This window comes from Dreissena polymorpha, chromosome 1, assembly GCF_020536995.1.
Source record: "Dreissena polymorpha isolate Duluth1 chromosome 1, UMN_Dpol_1.0, whole genome shotgun sequence".
NCBI lineage: Eukaryota > Metazoa > Mollusca > Bivalvia > Myida > Dreissenidae > Dreissena > Dreissena polymorpha.
Window position 1 is genome coordinate 158,873,553 of NC_068355.1, and position 16,947 is coordinate 158,890,499.

Genomic DNA, 16,947 nt, shown 5'->3' on the forward strand with positions numbered 1-16,947 from the left:
GATAGAATCATTTTGTTTGTGAAAGTTTGATTTCAGACACTTAAAAATTGAAATTGTCATGTATTATTATTCATGGCAGGCATTAGCAAAGCATCTCAATCAAGTATTAATGATTTTACTTTGTCAATGTTAATTCATTGTGTATGCTATTCACCTGTTTGCCTTGCTTTTTATATGAATGACACAAAAAAGGAAAGCATTTGTAAAAAATTAGTTAATTTTTTTTATATAATCTTAGACGAGATGTTTAGTGAATATTTGTCATAAATTCTTCTTTAACTGATCAAATCTGTCATATTTTATTTAAAACGTGTTAAGTATATTTGTGTTACGTTTAAAATGTTTATCATTACTGTTTTAAATTGTGTTCATCTGCAGCCAATAAATGGTAGCGGTGCACCTTTGTATTTGTTTTTTTTCCATTGATTAATGCTCATTTAATTTATATTTCCCTATAGATATATACTTAATAAAGTGTTAGTTTTGTTAAAAAAACAACTTATTGTTAATTAATGTTCTAACTTCTGGATAAAATAAGAATCGCTGTTTGTTTCCATTTAAATCAAAGAAGCGACATACCACGCCTACAAAAAAGTAGTTCTCAGAATGGGCGGGGCTAAAACATGGAACGCTAAAAAAAAATCATTGAGTAAACCAAATATGGGCGGAGTTTTAAAACGGATATTGATGGGCGGAGCTTAAAACTGTTATCGGATGGGTATCCGATAACACTTTAAAATATCATGTCAGCGTCTCCAACGTAAATGCGCTGTCGTGGCATAATAAACACACTACTCACTCCGCGCCTAGGTAAACACACTACTCACTCCGCGCCTAGGTATACACACTACTCACTCCGCGCATAGGTAAACACATTACTCACTCCGCGCATATGTGAACACACTACTCACTCCGCGCATATGTAAATACACTACTCACTCCGCGCATAGGTAAACACACTACTCACTCCGCGCATATGTGAACACACTACTCACTCCGCGCATATGTAAATACACTACTCACTCCGCGCATAGGTAAACACACTACTCACTCCGCGCATAGGTAAATACACTACTCACTCCGCGCATAGGTTAACGCACTACTCACTCGTTGAAATAAAAAAGTAAAGCATCGCTAGTCGAAATAAAAATCCTTAAACACGTTATTTTAGTGCATAATAGCTGTTCGGTATTTTTGTTTCCTCGCAAATATAATAACTGCAACGAAAATTTGCAAATTAAAACAATTTGTTTCAATTTTGTCATTTACCAAAACTTGAAAAGGTCCCTTTAAAGGATATATGTAAAACTTCATACAGCAATACAAGGCTTTACGGCAAACCGTACAAGAACACAATTTCTCTCATCTGCATTTACATAGTTAATGTCCTTTAGAAATGTTACTTGTTCGAAGCTTAGCTAAGTGCTCCAAGTATATTAATATTCAATACAACTTTTGAAATATATTTTGTGACAATATCAGGGTGCAGAATCAACAGGGTTTTCAGGCGTTTACACACGGGCTGGACAGAATGTAACCACACTGTTAAGATCTTTATTTTTGCAAATATCTTAAGTTATTGAAATACATTTGCAAAAACCTTTAGTTCATTAAAAGCAGTTTTTTTTTGTAGTTTGTGCCGATGTCTTAAGGAATAAGAATAAATCCTTGAAAACGTCTGAAATCGTGACATTATTTCACGCTGCATGAAGCATAACCGTGAAGAACAAATCGAATTTTGAACAAGAACACAGGCTTATCAAATTATAAATAAAGTTCTTGTAATTCTGATGTTTTTCATGTACCATAATCAGCATAAAACATCGGTCTTTTATGCACTAGTATAAATCCTTAAGAAAAAATGTTTAAAAAAGTTATTTGAAATAAAGCACCACTTACCGTCGTGTTTACCTCTTATAAAGTAACAAGGGGCAACCACACATAGTCACGTGATCCTGCTCCCTGAATATGCAAAGTTCAGACAAAACAACTGTCTTGCAATAAGAATATGTTGCACTTTGCTTTTTGTGTATAGACAAACTTTTGTTTCTAGCGTATTACCGCTATTGTTAAAAGTATTTACAACATGATGATTGATGATTTTTAGAGAAACATCCGAAATAGAGATCATTTAATCCTCTTTCATGTTTACAGAGCTATCGCGCTTTGTTTATGTCTCACGTTTAGGGCATAATTTCCTTAATATTCTATATTGTTTTATAGTTATTAAAGGGATGATTTGTTTCATTATTAATTGATAAAGTACAATAAGTGAAAGTACAGGGTCCACTGATCATAACTATTCTAATATTATTTTATAGTTATTTACCTTTTCAAAAAAAAACATAAACAAGGGCTGTTTGTAAAACACGCATGCTCCCCCCCAATGGGCTGTCATTTGTAGTGGCAGCCATTGTGTGAATACGTTAGAAACCATTTTACTGTTTCGAGTCACCGTGACCTTGACAATTGACCTAGAGTGCTAAAAACCAATAGAGGTCATATGTCAGTCATGAAAAATGTCCCTATGAACATTCCTGATACCAGGCATAAGCGTTCTTGAGTTATCATCCGGAAACCATTTTACTGTTTCGAGTCACTGTGACCTTAAACGTTGACCTAGTGACCTGAAAGTCGTCAATAGGGGTCATCTGCCGGTCATGACCAATGTCCCTATGAACTTTCCTGATTCCATTCTTAAAGCCACACTCCTTGAAATGAAAGTAAATTTAAGTATAAATAAAAAACATATTTTATCTATGCCAATTAGAATTTATCTGGTGGTTACAAGGTAGAAATCCGTCTTTTTTGCGCTTTAACACTTAAAAGTAATCGCGTTTGTCGAAATGGACGTATACGTACAGAAAACCTACTTTCGGTTTAAAAAGCGGTACCGTTTGAAAAATAATACATTACTTGCTAACTATGCAAAAGATTCAATTTTATTTATGCCAATTATGATAAAGCTGGTGGTTACAAGGTAGAAACCCGTCTTTTTGCGCTTTAAAACTTAAAAATAATCGCGTTTGTCGAAATGGACGTATACGTATAGAAATCCTAATTTCGGTTTTACAATTTAAAAAATATAAATTACTTGCTTACTACGCTATAGATTTAATGCAAGTTTTGCACACTTTCAAATTGCATCTATATGTATTGATTAACATGTATTTCATTTCAAGGTGTGTGGCTGTAAGCGTTCTTGAGTAATCATACGGAAACCATTTTACTGTTTAGAGTCTATGTGACCTTGAACTTTGACGTGACCAATGTCCCTATGGACTTTCCTGATCCCATGCTTAAGCGTTCTTGAGTTATCATCCGGAAACCACTTGAATGCTTCGAGTCACTGTGACCGTGAACGATGACCTAGTGACCTGAAAATCAATAGGGGTCATATGCCAGTCATGACTAATGTCCTTATGAACTTTTCTGATACCAGGCTTAAGCGTTCTTGAGTTATCATCCGGAAACCATATTACTTCTTCGAGTCACTGTGACCTTGAACTTTGACCTAGTGACCTGAACATCAATAATGGTCATCTGCTAGTCATGACCAATGTCGCTATGAACTTTCCTGATAACAGGCCTAAGCGTTCTTGAGTTATCATCCTTAAACCATTTGGTGGACGGACCGACCGACCGACATGTGCAAAACAATATACACCCTCCTCTTCGAATGGGGGGGGGGGGCATACTAAAAAAGTGATGAATTGATTAAAATAAAAATACATTATACATATATGCAGGGTTTTAACATGTTAAGCAGAGAATTAAAAGCATACAGTTTTCTTTAATGTTTACAAATCATTAGTTGTTGCATTTCTCTATTAGTATTGAAATTAATGTTCATATAACGATACGGAAATTAAGGTAGTGCAGAGTAAACACATTATAACTCTTTCACCATTATTTCAGGGCAATGTTTCTCCGAATATTTTCACTTTTGTTTACAATAAATACATACAAAACACGTTTTTGGCCTGGGGCGTAGTCCCAAGACCATTGTAATAATACACATTTCTGAGCCTATCCGAATTGGCTGACTGCCAAAAACCAAATTCCCAAAACTCCGATTACCCCTTAATTCATGCGCAATAAAAGTAGTTCTTCGCAGATCTCAATAATCCGCCTTTTAAATACAGAACATCACTATATAACATGACCGTGTCATAAAAATTAAAAAAACATATACATTATTGGAGCAAAATTGCTAAGCATTGGCTACGAACTAGTTTTTATTGTTTACATATTTATGCGAGAATAAGTTCCTCACTTGACGGTCTAGGCCGAAAAGAAACGAGTGTTTTTTGAGACAGTTTTTGAAGTCAATATATTAGGTATTTATAAACATATTTTAAAATATTGTTATTTTATTTTGCGTTAACGAGACATTAAAGAAAAAAGAAAATAAAAAAAAACAACAACTAATATTCATGATAATTCTCGGAAATATACAGAGTTACCGGATATGGTATTTCACTGGCAGATCGAGCGCGAAACGTTCTACGTGAGACAACGTACACCATCTGTACACTGTTCTTTATCAGGGTAAAGGCCCAGTCTCACTATGATGCCGTCGGAACCCCAGTGCGTGATGAGGGATCTACCGGTATGAACCGGGGCTCTACCGGGATGAACCGGGGACGACCGCGATGAACTGGGAAAAACCGGGGCTCCAACGGGAAAGTATTCAAATGTTAAATACCTCCGAGATGACCGGGAACAACCGGGACCGCATCGGGAACAACCGGGACGGCACCGTAGCTCCAACGGGGCTCACACAGACCCCGGCAGAGCTACGGCAACGCCCCGGTGAATGCCGGTAGAGTCCCGGTATAGCAACGGTACATCGGCGCTCTGCCGGGACGCCACCGGCATTCACCGGGGCATTACCGGCGACGACCGGGGTGAAACCGGGATGTTGCCGTAGCTCTGCCGGGGTTTGATGCCGGTATAGCCCCGGTGTTACGGTATACCGGGGCTCTGCCGGGACGCTGCCGTCTTTCACCGGGGCTCAACCGGGTCACTACCGGCGACAACCGGGGCTTTGCCGGGACGCTGCCGGCTTTCACCGGGGCTCTACCGGCGTCAACCGGGGCTTCAACGGGATAAACCGTAGCTAGTCCGGGTTGACCAGAACTCTGTCGGGCTGTTGACCGGCTTCAACCTGGGCGGCACCGGAAAATAGTCTGACCGCGTTAAAAAATGTCTACTAATCATCCCGGTTCTCGCCGGTCGACCGGCGTTTGCAAATCGTGATGGACCGGGGCTCTACCGGCAATAATGAGACTTGGGCTTAAGTGGATTTTCTTTTGTATACACATTACAAAGGAAGTATGAGTGTTTTTCTGATCTGTTAATTATGTAATAAAATGCTATATTAGGTTATTGAAAGTGATTTATTTGACGCCAACATTAACAGTTTTTTTGCGTCCATGTTGTTGTTGTTGTATATCTGTTTAGACGAACCTCTACCAGATCTGTAGAGTTGAACAAAAGATTATCATTCCCGCAACCAGTATCGTGTAGTCCTCCACCGTCTATATACACTGTAGTATTTACACAAATATTGTCTTTTCTCACAGTCTCTGAGCTTCTGCACTCAACCGCTAGAGTCAATCCGTATAAATTCGGACAAAGAGAGAAATTCGAAACAAAAACACATCCTAAATGCATTTTACGTCACACTAAATCTAAACACAGGACTTCAGCGCCTATGGCGCTTTGATTTATACATTTCACGTTGAACAAATGTAGTACGTTTAGGTTAATCCGATAATGCGGGCCTTTACCATTGAGAGTGGTAGCACTTGTTTTATGTTACACGATACAATGTCTGTTTTTGTAAAATTCCCATAAAGTGGTTTAAACGGTTTGGACCGGTGATAATCTTTGGTGCCATGGTCAAAACCTTTCATCATTAGAACATTATCTACGAAAGAATAAAAGGCAAGGTAAAGATGTTGATCAGTTTTTTTTCTTCGCTTTCGCTTGTTGATACATTATATTGAATGTTCTTTTTTTCAGAGATACTGATAACCGAATAATTCAAATTTAATAAAATTAAAATGACAACCATATTTTATATCGCTTTAATCATATTGTTTAATCTTAGTGTGAAATATAGTTACATTCATTCATTCTTCCACATGTTCTGGTATTCAATGTGGCTGTAGTTAATAAATTATTTGACAGACTAGCCGGAAAAGGAATATCAATATTTTTTCTCATTTTAATCGCATAAATATTTTATTCGGTCTCTGGGGGAACCGATGCTTCATGAATGTACGTAAAACGCTGTCCACGATGAGACAGTGCGCCTATATGTTGATCAAAAATGGATTTTAACCCTAAATTTATATCGCCTTCTTTGATTCACATTTTTGTAAAACGAATGGTACAATAATTTCAAAATGTCAATACCGTTATTTAAGAAGGTTTTATATGTGTGTTAACGTAGTGCACGTGCATACTGTATGTGTTTAAATAGAGATAACCCTTTTCAGAAAAACGTAAGTGAACTACTTAAACAAACATTATAATAATAGTGTTTCTTTAAAATATGCCTGTCTTTATAAATATGCAATACAAAAACATATTAATATAAGTCAATATTTTATATTATAAAACTTTATTGTAAAACACTAAGCAATATCGAGTAATTTCAAACAAATCAATGAGCAACTCAATCAAGGCTATCTTTAATTGTTAGACCGGTATTTCATAAGAATCTGATTAAAATATTGCTTGTCGCGTAAGTCGTGTGCATAGGCGCCGCAAATGTTTAAGATTTCTACAGATGTCAATCATATAGAATTTATATGAATTATTGTCCAATGATTGCACTCGCATATCACTGGGTGACATATTCCAATATTGTATTATACTGAACAAGCGGTATTTGTTTGTGAGTTTCAGACTGACGTGGTTTAACGCTGTAATGGTTGTAATATTGATGTATGGACATTTCTACTTCAAAGAGATGGGGAGGAGTTTTCGATGTAAAGTATTGATAGGCCAAATATTCAGAACATATCATTAATACCACTAGTATAAATTCGTTTTTGCTTTGATAATAAGTAATAAGAAATAAACCTTTGAACGAAACCATCGTTTTAACGCTGACTAGAAACAACATGGATATAAGAAATATTTCAGTGTTTGCAAGCGTTATGCTTCATTTATTTTGTAAAATATATTGTGAGAATTTGTCTTTATATGTAGATGACAATGTAACGACAAATGTCTGGTCAGGCGAACCAGCTACACACGTTGAGTTATGTCGTCTTTCCGGCATGTGTACTGAATCAGAGGATCTAGGCCGCAAGTGTTGTGACTATTGTTTTTGTGAGCAGCCCTGTAATATACCAGGCAGGTCGTGTTGTCCAGACTTTATACAAAATGATTATTTGGATGATGGTGCAAATATTAGTGTTTTTGAACAACATTGCATACCCCTAGAGTTGGGCAATAAAAATAAATACTACAGACAAGGACTTCTCGGATATTTAAAGTGTCCTAACGGCCCTCTACAGCTTAAGAAAATGTGTGAAATAGAATACGAATCAAACGAAACTACGCTTACAGATATGGTCCCATGTGTAAATAATAAAACGAAAACATATTACAGAAACAAACACTGCGCACTTTGTTATGGGGAAAAGGAACATCATCTGGAATATTTTACTGCGACTATCATGTGTAATTACCCACCGTTTTCAGAGGAAATCGATATAAAACAATCTGTTTTTGAAACTCAAAACTGCACTATTGTGTTCGAAAATAATCGAGACAGTCCGTACGACTTAAACGAAAAATCTTGTTGGACAACCTTAGACAAATGTAATGAAACTGGGCTATGGGAAAAATACGATTCTGAATTGGAGCATGCTTGCCATCAGAATCATTCCGTCATTCGGTTTCCATATGACATTTTGAGGTTTCAAAATGTATTTTGCTTTTTATGCAATGGGTTAAACATTTATATCGTTCAGCCAAATTGTGCGTTTTTTACAGCAAACCCTTACTCGTTTTCTGGTCTCTTGAAGATATATACGCCGACATCGCCCGTGTCTAAGGGAAATGCGATTTTACCCCGTGAGGTTTGTGAGCTAATAGTCGTCAATACATTGTTAACCATTTCAAATGATGTTAGCTAAAAAAATATCATTTAAGTAAATAGTTTTTATACTAATGCCTATCATAAATCAAATAGCGTTTGAAAACTTAAAATCTGAACGTTTAGTTGATTGCTTTATGCATAATGCACATTACGTGAATATCATGAGTAATGCAATCGTTGTCTTGTTTTAACACATATATGTAATTCATTCAATGAGCAAGCTTTAATTTACTATAGTAAAACATCAGATTCTACATATGAGTAGAACTTGAGGTTACACGTTACCCGTATAGCAATTATTATTGACTGTATTGTATACACAATTTTAAGTGATATTATGGACATCTAACAGTTTATAGGTGTCTATCGCAACCTTTGTTTATTTTTGTTTTTTTATCTTCATATTCACTTATATTTGTTAACGCAACATCAACATACTAAAATAATATCCCGGAAAGAGAAAAATAATGCATTTGAATATCAACCGTACTTTCGTTTGACAACTGATCACGCATGTACAATGTGAACGTAAATTTAGTTTTAGTGAAAATTCGTTTATACGACACAAAGACACCATTTTGTTTTACGGATCATTTCGGCTTACAAGTTTGGGTGGGTCACGTACAATATATAATATAAAATATTCAGCTCAATTTAAAGTGATATTATGGGCATCTAACAGTTTATAGGTGTCTATCGCAACAGTTCTTTATTTTTGGTGTTTTCACTTCATATACGCTAATATTTGTCAATGCAGCATCAACATACTAAAACAATATTCCGGAAAGAGAAAAATAATGCATTTGAATATCAACCGTACTTTCGTTTGACAACTGATCATGCATGTACGATGTGATACTAAATTTAGTATAGTGCAGATTCGTTCATACGACACAAAGACACAATTGTGCTTTACGGATCATTTCGGCTTACAGGACTGGGTGGGTCACGTAAGATATCGAATATAAAATATATTTTTATAAACAACTGGTAGCAAAATGAGTTGCAGATAATTGGTCAGTAACCACATTTTAACTAACTCTTTTGCCCTGTAAATTCATTTCAGCTCAATTCAACAGTGAAAAATGCCCATAATATCACTTTAATAGCGAAAAATGCCTATAACATCACTTTAAGTAAAAAATATCTGACGAATGACCTTCATGTCATCAATGTAAGGTTAATATGAACTGGTTGATAAGAAAGCTCAGTATTATTATTCTTAAAACAAGTTTTATTATTTGCAGGAGGAAAGTAAAGTTTACTGTCCTGGTCGACGAGTCTACAAAAATGGTCAGTGTATATCAAATATAAAATGGTACAACAACTACGCTGTCTCAGTTAAAGTAAAGCTAATCCCTTTACAGAAAGTTTCCCAACCGAACGAAACAACTGTTATCCGCCTTCTTGGCATCTTAAACACGAAGCTGAGAAATATTTTTGACAATCAACTCTGTCTTTTTTATGTACAGACTATATATGTTTTAGCATTGTCTAATCAGGTAACAGGGTCGAGCTGGTTTTGTTTAGACGTTGATCTAAGGTTTACCGTGACATTAGAACTGGAACTATTTAGTGTTGAAACTGTATCGGCTTTGCACAAGTTGGAAATACCTGATGGAGATGATCATGTTTATCGAGTGAAAGTTGTGGATGCGTTCGGTAATTATGACAATAATGTGTTTTTATTTAATACTGAACTTATGTGTCGTCTTTGGCCCGATATCTCATGTTACCCATGTGATCGGGTTAGTTATGTGTTTGATTTAATGGATTTTTTACCATGCCCTAGAATAAAATTATTTCTAAATAGCACACATTGGAAACGAACATACGATGGCGTATTTCATATAGGTAATACATTTAAAATCGATACGAACGAATACGTGCACTTTAATAATGGGGCTATATCGTTGTGCTACGATACATATCAGAAATACATGACTATCAGTTCAAGAGTGACATGGTCTACTGATCAATGGGTATCGCTGGTCTGTATTGTTGTTTCACTTGTATGCCTTATTTTATCACTGATGTCGTACGCTCTTCTTCCTACACTCAGATTTAATACGCCTGGGAAAAATGCTATGGCATTATTTATAGCGCTTCTTACTGCACATGTTGTTTACATCGTTAGTAGTTTCGGACGACTCGAAGGTGATTCAACGCCATGCAAAGCAGTAGGTTTATTGTCTCACTTTTCATGGTTGATGGTCATCATGTGGATGAATGTATGTACAATCCACATGTACCGGGTGTTCCGTAAAACACAAATATTACCATCTGAAACAAACTTAAGGGAATATTGCTTATATAATGTTTATGCCTTTACGGTTTCAGCGACATGTGTTGGAATAAATAGCGCGATGTCAACACATATTAACAACAATATTGGTTACGGGTACAAAGTATGTCACATAAACTTACAAGAAAATGTAATTTATACATTTATGATCCCTGTTTGCCTAGTAATCGTTTCGAATTTTGCAATGTTCATCCAAGTTGTCATCCGTATCAGAAATTCTAAAATTGAAAGAAATGTGCAAAATGACCGAAATGAGCTTCTCATTTTTGTCAAACTATCAACAATTACAGGAATGACTTGGATATTTGGTATCATATATAGTTTCACCGAGTATATAATTTTCTCTTATTTATTCATTGTTCTTAACGCATCACAAGGCGTGTTTTTATTTTTTGCCTTCATTGTTAACAAGCGGGTCTTAGGAATGATATTAGAACTCCTAAGAGCCGACCGTAGAGACTGATTTTTGTTCATCAAGGACTACATGATATTAGAACTCCTAAGAGCCGACCGTAGAGACTGATTATTGTTCATCAAGGACTAAATGATATTAGAACTCCTAAGAGCCGACCGTAGAGACTGATTATTGTTCATCAAGGACTTCATGATATTAGAACTCCTAAGAGCCGACCGTAGAGACTGATTATTGTTCATCAAGGACTACATGATATTAGAACTCCTAAGAGCCGACCGTAGAGACTGATTATTGTTCATCAAGGACTACTATTAGAACTCCTAAGAGCCGACCGTAGAGACTGATTATTGTTCATCAAGGACTACATGATATTAGAACTCCTAAGAGCCGACCGTAGAGACTGATTATTGTTCATCAAGGACTACAGAGCCGACCGTAGAGACTGATTATTGTTCATCAAGGACTACATTTTCAAGCTAAGAGCCGACCGTAGAAACTGATTATTGTTCATCAAGGACTACATATATTAGAACTCCTAAGAGCCGACCGTAGAGACTGATTATTGTTCATCAAGGAGCCGACCGTATAAACTGATTATTGTTCATCAAGGACTACATGATATTAGAACTCCTAAGAGCCGACCGTAGAGACTGATTATTGTTCATCAAGGACTTCATGATATTAGAACTCCTAAGAGCCGACCGTAGAGACTGATTATTGTTCATCAAGGACTACATGATATTAGAACTCCTAAGAGCCGACCGTAGAGACTGATTATTGTTCATCAAGGACTACAGAGCCGACCGTAGAGACTGATTATTGTTCATCAAGGACTACATTTTCAAGCTAAGAGCCGACCGTAGAAACTGATTATTGTTCATCAAGGACTACATTTATTAGAACTCCTAAGAGCCGACCGTAGAGACTGATTATTGTTCATCAAGGACTACATATATTAGAACTCCTAAGAGCCGACCGTAGAAACTGATTATTGTTCATCAAGGACTACATTTTCAAGACTCGTTTCCGTTTGCCAATACGCCATATAATCAAATGTAAATGTTTTCCATATATGTGAAGTGTTTTTGAGAAATAAATGTGTGCATGACATGTTAGAAAGCACAATAAAACAATACATGTATATAGATGTGCAGATTTTAGACAAAGATCGTGGTTATATGAAAAAGTATATGATTTTAACTGTAATTTAAACGATGCATTTCGTAATTCGATAATGGTGTGCTATGTTATTTGATGATCGTATTTACAGTCTGAAAATCAGCTTGTTTAAAAAAAGCATAATTGTATTATGCTGCTGTGCGATTAACCTGGGTTGAATCGTTTTTACTGTGTTGTTGTGTTGGTGTTGTATTCATACTCATGTCCTTATGACGTCTGTGGATATTTCGTATACTCATGTCCTTATGACGTCTGTGGATATTTCGTATATTGCATTTGTCATGTTAAAATTGATGTTTTATTGTTGTTTTTAAATCATTTGTCTCTTTGTTACTTTACTCATTGTTAACAATTGCATATGCTTATAATTGTCCTATACTAATTTATTGTAAAAATTATGTTGTGGATGGTACTTAAACGTTTTGTGTTTAAATAAATATTTAAAAACTCATTCCACGATCAACACATTGAATAATTTACTGTGATTATGGGACATACATTTCTTAAGACCCATTAAATACATTTTCATAGAAGCTGATCTTTTGTGTTTCAATACTTCATTTTTAACAGATTTTAGGTTTGATTTTAATCGAATAATCAAATGTCTATCAATATCGTAAAATCGAAAACTGAAAAGAAACAAAACTAATTGGAGTATCTAATTATTGGTATTTCATGATCACATAATAACCTTTATTTCATACTGTTACGTTTACATAAAAAAATACTTTCTGCATTTGTATAAAATAGTAATTTGATATATAGATTCGTAGATTTAAGTATATACCCAAATTTTAACGCAAATGTAAACTATTAACGCAAATACTGTTAAACACGAATATCACTTCTTTCTAATTTGCTTAATGTATAATGATCTACGAAATAAATTTGTTATCGATCAAACTGGCCAATTTAAGTGAAATTTAAAAATGATATCTTGTTAAAATGTAAAAGCAATTAAGGTAGCGCACCTGTAATGATTTCCCACGATTTCTTCGAAGATCGACGAGGCTTTTTACCTGTTTACGTATGGATATCTCATTTAAGCAGGTACTAATGTGTAGTTGTTGTGGCCGAGTGGTTAAGGTTAGACTAGAAATATTTTGGTATCTTCCCGCGCAGGTTCGAATCCTGCCGACAATGCATACTTTTTGCGACGCGTTCTATTTCTTTTCTTACGTTATTTTATTTAATATAGCATATAAGCTATGTTTCTTGTTTAATATGTTGCAATTTTTATGCACATTCTTCAATGTTTAAAATTAAAACAACGTTATGGCAAAATTTGGTGATTTACTGCTAAAAATACGAAACATGCATGTTGCATTTTTATTTTTATTTCAAAAAGAAAACGGTAAATCTGTCTATTTCTTGGTATTTTTGCTGTAAATAGTGTATCTATAAAAATTATGTTCACAATATTACTTAAATGATACTATTTTGAATTTTATGACACTTTGTTTTTAATCAACCCAATGTCTACTTGGCTGGAACCACTTACATTTCATGGCGCTCTTCCATAGATAACAAGTTATAAACAAGAGCACCGCCTTGCGGGTGCAGACCGCTCATCTATTTTCTTTTTAAAGGTGAAGGGACTCTCAATTTCAATCACAAAGGAGGGAGGGGTGGAGTGAAGAGGGGTGTATAGTGTGGGGGTGTGGACATTTATTACTTATCTTCCAAAAATTCGAAAATTCGAAAAAAGAACGCAAAAAAAAAATTCGGGGGGGGGGGGGAGGGGATTCTTGGGTGCGATGGTTGGACAGTATTTCAAAAATAAAATAATAAAAATAAATATTTGTGTTTTTTAACAGTTTCAAAAAAAATTGGGGGGGAAGGGTGGGGTGGGGTGGGGGGGGGGAATAGTGTGAGGGTGTGGTGGTCATTTGAGAGATGATCTAAAAAAAAAATAGGGGGAAGGGGGGTGGGGGATTCTTGGGTGCGATGGTTTGACGGTATTTCAAAAATAAAATAATAAAAATAAATATTTGTGTTTTTTAACCGTTTCAAAAAAAAATAATTTGGGGTGTGGTGGGGGGTATAGTATGAGGGTCTGGTGGTCATTTGTGAGATGATCTTAAAACAAAAGTTAGGGGGGGAGGATTCGGGGGGGGGGGTAGGGCACGGGGGATGGTTTGGGTGGAGTCTATTGTGGTATGTCAGGTAAGAGTAGTTTTGTCAAAGTATCAATCAAATCTAATCATAGATGAAGAAGTTATGGCAATTTTAGCAAAATTTAATAATTTTACCTTGAGAGTCCAGGTCATTCAAAGGTCAAGGTAAAATTCAACTTGCCAGGTACAGTAACCTCATGATAGCATGAAAGTATTTGAAGTTTGAAAGCAATAGCCTTGATACTTTAGAAGTAAAGTGGATCGAAACACAAAATTTAACCTTATATTCAAAGTTACTAAGCCAAAAAAGGGCCATAATTCCGTAAAAATGACAACCAGAGTTATGCAACTTGTCCTTTTACTGTCCCCTCATGATAGTTTGCGAGTGTTCCAAGTATGAAAGCAATATCTATGATACTTTAGGGTTAAAGTGGACCAAAACACAAAACTTAACCAAATTTTCAATTTTCTAAGTATAAAGGGCCCATAATTCCGTCCAAATGCCAGTCAGAGTTACATAACTTTGCCTGCACAGTCCCCTTATGATAGTTAATAAGTGTTGCAAGTATGAAAGCAATAGCTTTGATACTGTAGGAATAAAGTGGACCTAAACACAAAACTTAACCAAATTTTCAATTTTCTAAGTTTAAAAGGGCACATAATTCTGTCAAAATGCCAGTCAGAGTTACATAACTTTGCCTGCACAGTCCCCTTATGATAGTTAGTAAGTGTTGCAAGTATGAAAGCAATAGCTGTGATACTTAAGGAATAAAATGGACCTTAACACAAAACTTAACCAAAATTTTCAATTTTCTAAGGATAAAAAGGGCACATAATTCTGTCAAAATGCACGCCAGAGTTATCTAACTTTGCCTGCCCAGTCCCCTCATGATAGTTAGTAAGTGTCAGTTTGAATGCAATAGCATTGATACTTTCTGAGAAAAGTGGACCTAAACGCAAAACTTAACCGGACGCCGACGCCAACGCCGACGCCAAGGTGATGACAATGGCTCATAATTTTTTTTCAAAAATTAGATGAGCTTAAAATAAATGTCTGTAAAAGAATATTTATTTTATCTTGTTTAAACTTCAAACACCTTTACTGCATCTGTAGACACCAAATGCATGCCCATATTTGGAAATCTGGACGAATTATGGAACTTTCATATACACCAGTGGTGAAAATAAACTGGACAAAAGCCGAGCGTGGGGGTGGTTTTGAAAAAAATAAGTATATTTCTTTAAAAAGCATGGAAAGCCTCCCTAACAAATTGCATGTAGTTAAGTGAAATGATGCTGATTAAGAAAATAATACATTAGATTATATTTGGAAAGGTGCCCATTACAGGTGCGCTACCTTAACAATGTAGCCAGATTCATCACTGATGCCATAAAACTCGGTAAGGAAAGTCTTCAAGTATTTGCTTAAATAAATATATTGAAACCCTCAATATATTGTAAGCATACTACTTATTTGGTCTTATCGAGTTGTCGTAAACACATACACATTTGCACATGATATTTGATCACTTTTCATTGCAGTTTCTGTTTATTAATATATATTTGTATTGTAATTTTGCACTTTGACTATGTTCTGTTAACTTGTTTGTAGATGGTCAATGTCGTCTTGCCGATGTTCCAATACAAACATGTAATTGAAGCGCTTATGTATTACATTTATGTTTCCAGATTAATTAAAATGTAATGGGGTTAATGTTACACGACATATGTGTGTTCTCTGATTTTGTTGTGTGTATAATTTTATAATTATTATGTTGCATTGTATAGCAAATGTGTTGCTTGCCTCATCTAAAGAACGACAAGATGACGATATATCTGGATGTTTATTGTTCTCACGTGTCGTGTTTTTTTCCGGTTAACTACATGGCTTTAGTCTTAGCACAATATTGATTTATATTGATATATGTAGTTTGTTATTATTGTGGAAATAAACTTTTTAAGAGCATACCAATTTATACTTCGCTTCATAAGCGTTTCTTGCTAAACGCATTTACTCAGAGCGTGTTGTCATCCTGAAGATTACATAAAGGGTAAACACAACATGTTATAATTTTAAACCAAAAAAACTCAAGTTCATCCCTTTTACAATGTTTACAAAATTTAGACATATGTTAAATAAAAAAATAATATGTATTCATATTTTTATGAACATTTACTTATGCATAACAGCCATTCACGTGTAGATAGGGGTTGAATGTATCATTGGTATCGTTTTAACGTTTTGTAAACGAATCTAATCAGTTTAAACTTAGTTTAATCAATAAAAGACGACCTCCGTACTCCGGGTACATGTTCATGTGGATTTATTCCGTGAAATGAGGAAGTAGTTTTTCAAAACATATTTGTGAATACTTCTTCTAAAACATGTAGCAATTTTACTAACATTATTGTACTTGTAAAGTTTCATATACATTTACGGTAAGAGAAACATTTCTAAAGACAAGACCCTTTTAACGATATCCGTGGTCGTTAATATTTACAAGCGTCTTCCTTTGTTGTATAATAAACCAGAGAATCTTATTAGATGATCAAAGCGTTCTTAAGATATCGTGTGGCAATATAAATCATTTTACAAGCTTTGCTTTCTAATCGTTTGTCTGCATATTAATAATTGTCTTCCATTCATCTTTCGCAACCTGCGTATTAATTAAGACAAAACAGTCAAGGCGCATAATATTTATGAAGTATAACAACTCAAGCAAACAAAAAGAGTTAACGTCTGTAATTAATACCGTTATAAATATCTGCTGGACCACATAATATTAAGCAGGTAAAAATATTACTC

The 16,947-nt window shown here is 35.2% G+C and overlaps 1 protein-coding gene across 2 annotated transcripts; it reads left to right on the plus strand.

Moving 5' to 3' along the window:
- Positions 1-6,464: 6,464 nt before the first annotated feature.
- LOC127857998 (adhesion G protein-coupled receptor E2-like) lies at positions 6,465-10,945 on the plus strand. 2 transcript variants are annotated; one of them, XM_052394843.1, is made up of 2 exons: positions 6,465-7,004; positions 9,373-10,945. In XM_052394843.1, the coding sequence occupies exons 1-2, from the start codon at positions 6,963-6,965 to the stop codon at positions 10,891-10,893; spliced, it is 1,563 nt and encodes a 520-aa protein (XP_052250803.1). In that variant the 5' UTR covers positions 6,465-6,962; the 3' UTR covers positions 10,894-10,945. The 2 variants fall into 2 exon arrangements, with proteins under 2 accessions (XP_052250803.1, XP_052250795.1); XM_052394835.1 differs by lacking the exon at positions 6,465-7,004 and adding an exon at positions 7,543-8,105.
- Positions 10,946-16,947: the final 6,002 nt, after the last annotated feature.

What these genes read in the sequence shown, in the direction of transcription:
- LOC127857998 (XM_052394835.1), top strand. Translation starts at nt 7,548, where the DNA reads ATGTGTGAAATAGAATACGAATCAAACGAAACTACGCTTACAGATATG. An exon ending in ATGCGATTTTACCCCGTGAG is followed by an intron (nt 8,106 to 9,372) that starts GTTTGTGAGCTA and finishes TATTATTTGCAG; the next exon opens with GAGGAAAGTAAAGTTTACTG.